We start from the raw sequence: 10,062 nt of genomic DNA on the forward strand, positions 1-10,062 counted from the left end.
AGCGGGGTTAGTTTTAAAACTTCGGCCTCACGGCGGACGCCAAATGTTCCTGTGTGAGTAACCGATTTTAAGGCATACCTCATCCTGCTTCTCAGGCTGGATGAAATATACGTCGATTCTTTTAAGAACGGCGACAGTGACACCTGCAAAGACACTCTCAACGCTCAAGTAAGAAAGAATATAAAATGATAGATATAATATTCAGAGTGAATAGCGTACCTTTTTTGTCTCAAAAATTTGTGTATTATATAGCTGTTTGTTTTGATAATAATTTTTTGATATTTTCAAAAATACTAAAAATGTTATCCTAATTATGTGGTAATTGTTTCTGAATAATAATTGACTATGTAGAATAAATCCGTTAAAAAGATTTAACCATATATTTTACTTAGATTTTATGTGATTTGTTATATGGATGGCAAAATTCTCCGAGACGCGAGGATCCCTGCGGAGACTGCCCCAAATGGGGATCCGATTGTGGGAAATTTTTTTCGTGGGGATGGGAATGGGGGACAAAATTTCCCCGAAGCAGGCGTGGGGACCCGAGCGGGGATCCCCGCCCCGTCCCCGTTATTCCCCGACATTTATGAATTTCTTGAATTATCCTTAATAGTTTATTTCTCATATATGTTTTTTAGTCATTTCACACACACACACACACACACACACACACACATACAGAAACCAAAACTCCTAATCTTTATTTGCATAATCCTTCTTCAATTCAGAGATCCCTAAGGCTGTCCATACTCCATCCAACCTCTCTGCAGCCACCCCCTCGTCACCCTTTTCACCGCATCGTCACACCTCACCATGCCATCACCCTTATCGCGTTGTAATTTCTATTTGCGACGTTCTTTTTCGTAACTCTGCCGTCGTGTCCATTCTCCTCTCTATTGCCGCATCTCCCACCTCGTCCACTGCTTTTTCCTTTGGCTTGTCGTTGCGTCCCTCCATTGCGTTATTTCGAAAGAAGTCACAATCGTGTCATTTAGACTTTTTGTATAAAATCTTGTAGTTTTTGTATAAGATAGATACTTGCAGCTCTATTCATATGGAAATTAATAATTAGTTAGAACTATTATGTAGATAGGGAATGGAGTTCCCGCGAAAAATGGGGCCCTGTAAAAAATGGAAATAGGGAGCAATATTCCCCCACGACGAAAAATGGGAAGCAAATCTGAGGGCAGAGATGGAGAGCAAGGAGGTATCTCCCGTCCCGTTGACATCCCTAATTTGTTATGCATATTTATTATAATTCAAGTTTATAAGCAGGCTCCGATTGAGTTTATAAGTAACGGATCAGAATATGACCCAAACTTAAATTTTACTACTAAATTTGTTGTTTAGACATGCATGCCAAGAATTTGGGTTGTGCTGATTAATTAATTAACGTTAGATTATGTTGAAAATTGAAAGTGGCCTGTCAAAATGTGGATTTCCCTTATCCCAAGAAACCGAACTCTTCTGCACCAATCTGACCCTAACATTTATTCATTACACTGCTAAGGACCTATGCCAACAACTCTGAAATTTAATTAATTTCTGAAAACTACTTTTCTCTGCTTATGTGTGTAAAGGGTTAATTTCTGAAAGCTACCACTCCTATTCTCAGCTTAACTAAATTAACGGCCATTATTTTGATAACGTTTATTGATTCATCCAAAAATTTCTAAAATCATCAATTAATAATTAACAATTACTACTAGTAGTCTAGTAGTATATATACTTTTTTTTTCCAGAAAATAATGTAAACTGAGTTGCAGGCTTGCGGGATAGAAACAATTAAAACGAAGACTTAATTTTAAATATTATTAAATACTTTAAAAATTTTCATTATTTTAAGAAATTAATTTTTAATTAGTTAGTATTAATAAAAACTTTTTAATTATAAACATTTTCATTTTTTAAAATAATTTAAAACTTAAAATTTAGAATTTAACAAGTGTAATGAAAATATTAATGTAGTAATTACTTGTCAATTGGAAACTTAGCTTTGTGGATGTGCATGTGCATGATTAAACAATGTACCCGGTGGTGCATTTTAGTGGGAACGGCGCAGCTTATTTAACGTGGTGGCACATGCAGAGCTGAGAAAACTGTCACTCACTGAGCAAATTTATTTATTAAAAATGAAATAAAAAGAAAAAAATAAAAAAAGAATTTTTTTTTCCGACATTAGTTAATAGTTGATTGATTTTTGAAGCTTGACTTTCCTCACTAGGTGGGTCCCTTTATCCATTCCATGCTCAATCCCATTTCACTCTCAATACCCATGCTATTAATATATAGCTTCCTAGCACTCTAGCTCTTACCATTTTCCTATGATTTTTATTTTATTTTCATCATAAGTTTTTAATGCCTTGATATTATATTAAAAAAATTAAAGTAACATTAATTTTCTTTTTCCACTATTATTAGTTAACTAAATAAGAGAATAAAGATTAATAATCAAAATAATCTTTAAAATATTAAGTGTTTGTTAATTTAATTTTTAAATAATATCTAATTAGTCATTTAATTATAAATCAAATTAATTTTTCTATGTTTGATAATAACACGTGATATAATTATTTTATGACACATTATTATCTAGTCAGTAGAAAGATCATATTATTGATTTATTATTATATTCTTTAGAGACTAATTTAAAAATTAAATTGATTAATACATCTTTTATAAAGACCATTTTGAGTATTATATCAAAAAATTAAGAGAAAATGATAAATAAGTCCTGACCTTTTGTTTTGTGGGCATTTTTGTCCCTGACCATTGAAAAATACTTTTAAGTCTCCGACCTTCACAAAACTTGGACGGATCAGTCCCTCCGCCCAAATGCCTCCGTCAGGGACTGATCCGTCCAAATTTTGTGAATGTCAGGGACTTAAAAGTATTTTTTAATGGTCAGGGACGAAAATGTCCACGGAACAAAAGGTCAGAGACCTATTTGTCCTTTTCTCAAAAATTAATTAAGAAGAAAAAATAGATATTAATATAAGAACATGATAATTATTAGGTTAGTTATATTAAAAGATATTAATATTTGTTAAGAAATTATTAACATACACAAGATTATAAAAACAAAAGAACTAAATTATGTGGACAATTAAAAAAGCTAAAGAATGTTATAAATCGTTATAACACAAATTATACACTATTATTACTATTATTCCACAAAAAAACTAACATTATTATTACTAACTGTAACCCACTTGCTTCCAATCTTCTTAGCTGTAGTATACCTTTTTATGAGGAGCAGCATAATAATATTAAAGGGGTATGTTTGAATTTGCTTCATTCACTAATCAAAATTAATGAGAATTGTAAACCATAGGATCAAATATCATGTGAACTTCATCACCGTCAAGATATTTTGCCGAAACACGTGGCAGACATTGGTTAGCTTTTCCACACCTAATAAATATTACACACTTTGCACCCCATTAAGATTCTATAAATACCCTACACTTCCACCGTACCAAAGACCTCATTAACACTTAGGTTTTTGTTTTTCCCCCTACTTGTGTTGTTGGTTTCTCTTACCTTTTTTTGTCTTCATTTTGCCATGGCTAAGTTCTTTGCTGCTTTCATCTTGGCTCTCATTGCCATTTCAATGCTCCAAACTATGGTAATTAATTGGTCTCTAATGTACAATGTTACGCAAAATATTTAAATACATAGCATTAATATATGTACATTTTACATGAACACTTTATTATATACTATGATTTAATTTAATTTAAGTTTATATTATTTTGAAGGTTTTCTCATATTTGGATGGTTTGCTTTTGTATTTCAGGTCATGGCTGCTAATGGGCAAGGAGGCCATCTCTATGACAACAAGGTATGCTAATGCCGTTATTTTTTATTTTTATTTTATTTTATTTTTTTTTGAGGGGTGAATGAGTCAATAATAATGCTGATTTGTGGTTCTCTTGATTTTGTGTTTTTTCTTTCCTCAGAGCCAATATGGACCTGGGAGTGTCAAGAGTTATCGTAAGTAAAAGTTACTACCTATTATTACTATGCATTTTCTTCTAGTTTTTCTCTTCTAATTTTTTATAATTTTCTACAATGTTGAACACCAAAATTGTGGCAAAACACCACAAGAACTAAGAAGGAACGGATTTTTTTTCTGAAATAAATAAAAAAATATTATTTCTAAAAACAAATTATTTCAACTTTACATACAAGGAATATCGGCGGAAGAAATGTGCTTGCTTCTTGCTAGCACCATAATTTTTTTTATGACATTGCTCAATGATGTTATTAACTGTTGTTTATTTCATAGATTAGTCATTAATAGAACAATAATATATCATTTTATTATTAGGGTTTAGGATTTTCTGAATGGGCATTATAGAAAATTTATTAGAAAATTTTAAATTCTTAAATATATATAAAAAAATTGGTTTTAGGAAAATTATCATCATATTTTTTATTTGTTTTCGTTGAAAGTTTTAGACTTTAGACCGTCAATTTTACTTTTGACAGTGGTCAAAATTGTTTTCCAAAAGCTGCATCTTTTTGCGTGTTTTGACTAAGAAAAAAGGAAAAATTGATGATATCGATGATAATATTAAGGTGGATGCTTTTCTTTTTTCCATTAACCAAAATGGTACTTTGTCTCATTTGAATGTGTATGATGAAATGACCAGAATGCCCATCACAATGCTCAAGGAGGTGTGGCAAGACCCAATACCACAAGCCCTGCATGTTCTTTTGTCAGAAGTGTTGTAGGAAGTGCCTTTGTGTTCCTCCGGGGTATTATGGTAACAAAGCTGTTTGCCCTTGCTACAACAACTGGAAGACCAAGGAAGGAGGACCAAAATGCCCTTAAGCTTCATCAACCACTTGCTTTCTAGTTTCTATCCAAATATCATAATTAATTCCCTTTGTGCCCTTTTATCATACTAGCTTAATTATTATACTAAGCTTCTCTACTATATTTCATGTGTTACTTAGCCAAATGGTAGTAGCCCAACCTTATTAGGGAGATATATCAAATACTCTTTGATGTGTTTTAGGGTGACCCTTTTTGGTTTATTTGGAAAAAGAATGTTTTGATGTATTTTGGGGAAATCCCCTTTTGAGTTAATGTGGTGGTTTCTTTTATATGTTCGTATCACTCCTTGAGGCTTTGTATTGGCCTTTAATGAGAGTGGCTAATAGCTAATGTTACTATCATATATGAATGAAATTTCTTATATTATGTCTTACTAATTTGAGTAATTTCTTTCTGCCTTAATCTTGTAGTAACTTTTATTCCTTATCATATTGACATTCTTTTGTGTTCTTGAATTGTTTGTTCTATATACCTAATATACAATGATATATATAAAAAAGTAATTGTAACAATTTTTTTTAATGAGAAGTAGCCCTACTTTTTTTTAAAAAAAAAATTTTGAGTAGTATCCCTGCTTAAAAGCCCAAAATAATGTGGGCCCCTTTTTTGAGAAAAGCCCATTTTTAGATAAGGTGCTTACTACACATTTTTGTGAAGTAAACATAGCATTGGGACAAAAATAGTAAAAATAAAAAAGATTCTTGTGTGGAGAAAATAAAAATATGCATAATTTAATTTAAAAATGACTAAAAATGAAATTACAAATTCTTTTAGATGGATAATTATCTATCAAAATTAATCTTTATTTATTTATCAATTTTCATCTTCAGTATAACATGCACCTAATTCATAAAATAGACCTAAGATGATTACCGTTTCTTTTGCATTTTTTTCTTTCAAGAATATCAATTATTGAGGTTATTTACAAGGGCGTTGTTTACTATATGATTCATGCCATGGTATGTTTAATCCTCCTCTGTCCTTAGGAACATTACCTTTTGGCTTTTATCAATCATGCCTAACTGCTTTGATGGACTAATAAGAGTAGTAATCTTGATGTTACATTGTGAGAGGGATTAGTGTTTAATAACTTCTTATCATTAATGAATTTTCATCAATCTAATTGTTGAATTATGTTATATTATTTTGATAATTAAGCTTAGAAAAATTTTAAAAATTCCAATATCAATAATTATGTAATCTAATAATCGTATTTTTTTCAAAAATTATTTATTATATTGGTTTATTGTTAGTGTTGTACATGTGAGTGAGACAGTAGTGAGATAAACGTATGTATGGTGAGTTGTGCTTTTCGCCATCAAATATCCATGTTCAGTAATGCTACTTCACCGCTTCTTGTAGATTGCGAGATGTTGGGAGTGAAATAGTGTAAACATGCTGCAAGTTACCTTATTATTTGTCTGTATGTGTACACAAAAACCAAAACTTCATCTTTTAAAAGGAAGAAAAATCGACTCATTAATTAAATGAAGCATGTCCTGGGTCAATTGACCACTAGCTTTAAATTCTTCAATTTTGATTTTACATCCCATCGAAACCCACATTGTAAGGCTTTCTTACAGGAACATCTACAATATTATGTACATCACAGTTGGTTAGAGGTTAAGTGTAAGATTCTGGATTTTTGAAAATTAAATAAGAAGTTATTTATGATTTATTATATTTACAAAAGATGATATTTTTCAAAATTTTTATTTCGAGGAGGTATAGAGAACCAATACATGTAACGTGCAATGCATACAATAGGGGTTAATTTTAAATTAAAATTAAATTATGGACAATTAATTAATTTTAAAATTATTTTAATTTGAATTTTGAATTAAAATAGGATTAGGGTCAGTTATAGGATCACAACAAAGACGTCACTTGCTCAATACGGTATCATCTCTATCATCTCCGTTTCTCATCGGAAACTACATTCCCACTGGTCACCGCCCGCCGTCAGACTCTCCTTCCACTGGCGTCATCGTCCGCACAAGCCCTTGTCCAGCACCACCTACCCGTCGTGTGTTCCTGTCGTCGTGTGATCAGTTTCAAGTATTTTAAATTGGATGTTCGATTCAGTAGGATATCAGATGTTTATTATCCCTGGTACCCGGATGGTTATTCTGGATAGTATGGGTGTATTGTGTTTGATAAATTAGTAGTAATTTACCCTAGATGTTCGAACCTGTACGATAGCGGATGGTTACTTCTTCTTATACACAAATGGCTATATAAAATTGTCATGGCTTATTGTGTGTGATCTTATACAGGAATTTAAACTTGGATGGCGCAGCTTCGGTTGAACCGCCGGCGTCCTGTACACCTGTGACTGAGGGCGAGCCGCTGGAGTAGTCTGGTGGGCGGGAGACACGCGACGGAAGCTAACGGTGAAGGATGCTCAGCGCTGATCAGAGTTCCATTGGGGGAGACGGTGGGATGTTCAACATTGTATGTGAAGAGTTTGGTTTGAAACGTCACGGTAACGGAAGAAAGGATGATCGAGGAAAAATTAGGATTACTGATTATGTGGTGGTGGTTATCTCAAAAATGAACATCACTTTTGGAATAAGGGTAAATGTGGGTAATTTTGATTTTTTATTCATATTGGCCTAAAGAATCAGTTCATTGTACACATTGTATACTTACTCCATTGGCTTCCTAGCGGAATTCTTTTATTTTAGTTGGACAATTTTTTTTATGATTTAAAACTTTAGTAATCGAAAAATAGTGAAAATTTTATATGTTCCAATTTGAATATTGAGATTTTGAACTTTGTTTTATGAATGACAAAAAAAAAATTTAGAACGAAAACTCGAGCACTTAAAGGTTTTGACCTAATATAGGGGTAACGGACCAAAAATCACGAACGGACCCATGTTGGGTCCAAGGCCATACAATATAAACTCTAACAACACAACATTTCAGCCTCTCAACCCTCATTTTTGAGAGAGAGAGAGAGAGTGGTACCCTAGTGTTACTATTCACACCCACACTAAAATTCACATAACTTTCAATCCGTATCTCTGATCGAAGACCTGTATGCAGCTACGCATCGCTCTTGACTTCCTCTTTGATTCAATATCACTTTTGTGGTAAATACTTCCAAGAACCCTGAGCCATTTTCGATTCTCTCCTTCAATTTGCAATTTGGTTAATGTGTATTAAAAGATTGTGATTTTCGTGCTTTAGGGGAAGCTCAAGCACTATTTCTAGCGGAATTTTAACCCATGGACACGTTGCTTAAGGTAAGAGAACTCTTTTTCCTTTGATTTTCCTTGTTTATGTGTAAACCCTAGTTTGAAATGTTTGGATAATTGATATAATTAGATTATATGGAGTAGTTTGGGTGCTTGGTTTGTTACGGTAAGAGTTGGACACTTGGGTTGATTGCGGAGTTCTTGGTGGAGGCTTGGGGCCGTTGATTGAGGCTTGGGTGTGATCGAGAAGAGAATCTAAGTGTTGAAAAATCACCGTCAACAAGGTAAGGGCTTTTCTTAAAACATAATTTTATATTAAAAAATTGTTATAAATCGATATCGATATGAAAATTATATATTGTTGGTGATTATGTGAGTCTCATGAATTTATATGTTTGATTGTTGGGTGAATATATGAATTATTGGTTGCATTGTCATGTTCGAATTGTGATTGTGAATGGATAATTATGACGAGCTATGAAATTGAGTTGAATAATGTTTGATGTGAGAGTTTAGGCCTAAGGTTGTATATTCGAGTAAGTTATGGTAAGTTGGTGTAAGCACCATGTTGTGAATTATTGTGAAATTGATGAGAACTGGTTGAACAATTGATTGTTTGGTTTGATTATTGGTGGAATAAATGTTGGAAGGGGTTGATGGTATTGAATTGGGTTGATTAGGTTTGTAATGGTTTGGAAATGATTGATTGATTGAAAATTAGTTAATTAGGTGTTGAATGGTTAGAAAATGGTAAATGAGTATTAAGAATGCTTAGAAATGATTTTGGAATGGTTTGAAACTGAAATGGATTGAGAAAATGGTAAATGTACATTATGCAGATTTTTATAAAAATTGATTTTTGACCAACTTCGATGGGTCATAACTTGGAGCTCGGAGCTTGGAATTTGATAAAACTTTCTTAAATTAAAGATGGCGATTAGAGCTTTAAAACCGTCTAAAAAAAGGAAGAAAACGGAATTTTATAGAAGAAGTTATGAACGTTTAAAAATTGGGGTTAAAAACTGAAATTTTAGATTTTTCAGAAAACCAGAAAATTTGGTTGGTGTGTATGGGCACCAATTAGATCGAGTGTTGTAGTTCGTGCATACGTACGAGGGGTGATGCGTACGCATGAGAGGGGAATTGCCAGTTGTGCGTAAGCACAAGGGGTGATGCGTACGCACAGATCCTGTTTTCTTGAAAAATTTCTATTTTTGACTGTTTGGGTTTCTCGACATGCTTGTAATCTCCTGTAATTCCTAAATAAAGTCTGGTAACTCATTTTTAAGCTCTGAATAGAGTGTGGCTAAATCCAATGAATTAAATTGAATTGTTCTCGGATAAACTTTGGTTAACCTTATGAAATATTGCAGGGATGGTAGTTTTATCCCACCCGCAGTGAGGACGGTGGTTTTATCCCGCTCACAGAATAATGAAGTTGATTTCTAATGAATGAATGGGATTAATGAATCTAATAAGTTATAAAATTGAGTAAAGTTAATGATTATCGATTAATCACCTGGGTAAGATGCAAGGATTGTGATTTATTCCACTTGCTCTGGGTTGAGATTTGAGACATCTGGGTAAAATATAAGGGTTGTAGTTTATCCCACTTGCTTCGGGTTAAGTAGGAACGATGGCCTTGTCTTGCCCATAGTGAGGACGTTGGTGTTATCCTACTCACGAGGAAACAAAATTGTTGCATGATAAAGAATTGAGATTTATGAATCTAAGTTTGATAAATTGATATAGGATTGTGGTTGATAAATATAATAGCTTGTGAAATTGGTTAAAGACATTGATGTTGACTGAGTATGGCCTGAATGGCTGGATTGGCAAGGTTGGAGATTCGTCCTGCTTGTGAGGCAAGGTCATGGGTTTGTCCAACTTGCGTATTTTGGTTTGGCACTCGCACCAGACAAGGATGGAGGTCCCATCCACTTGTTAACTGCTAATTGTACTACTTGTTATAATTATTCTCTATGAGTAATTGTTTAATTGTCTGTTTGATTG

At 33.0% G+C, this 10,062-nt stretch overlaps 1 protein-coding gene across 1 annotated transcript; it reads left to right on the forward strand.

Moving 5' to 3' along the window:
• The first annotated feature begins 3,447 nt into the window (after positions 1-3,447).
• LOC112744493 (gibberellin-regulated protein 4) lies at positions 3,448-5,219 on the forward strand. The gene is made up of 4 exons (XM_025794149.3): positions 3,448-3,628; positions 3,800-3,844; positions 3,963-3,996; positions 4,659-5,219. The coding sequence occupies exons 1-4, from the start codon at positions 3,566-3,568 to the stop codon at positions 4,838-4,840; spliced, it is 324 nt and encodes a 107-aa protein (XP_025649934.1). The 5' UTR covers positions 3,448-3,565; the 3' UTR covers positions 4,841-5,219.
• Positions 5,220-10,062: the final 4,843 nt, after the last annotated feature.

Source organism: Arachis hypogaea, chromosome 14, assembly GCF_003086295.3.
Source record: "Arachis hypogaea cultivar Tifrunner chromosome 14, arahy.Tifrunner.gnm2.J5K5, whole genome shotgun sequence".
Lineage (NCBI taxonomy): Eukaryota > Viridiplantae > Streptophyta > Magnoliopsida > Fabales > Fabaceae > Arachis > Arachis hypogaea.

Bases quoted from the DNA above. Each gene is read 5' to 3' on its own strand.
- LOC112744493 (XM_025794149.3), top strand. From the start codon at position 3,566: ATGGCTAAGTTCTTTGCTGCTTTCATCTTGGCTCTCATTGCCATTTCA. The intron at 3,845-3,962 runs GTATGCTAATGC...TTCTTTCCTCAG, and splicing joins GCCATCTCTATGACAACAAG to AGCCAATATGGACCTGGGAG. The intron at 3,997-4,658 runs GTAAGTAAAAGT...TGAAATGACCAG, and splicing joins TGGGAGTGTCAAGAGTTATC to AATGCCCATCACAATGCTCA.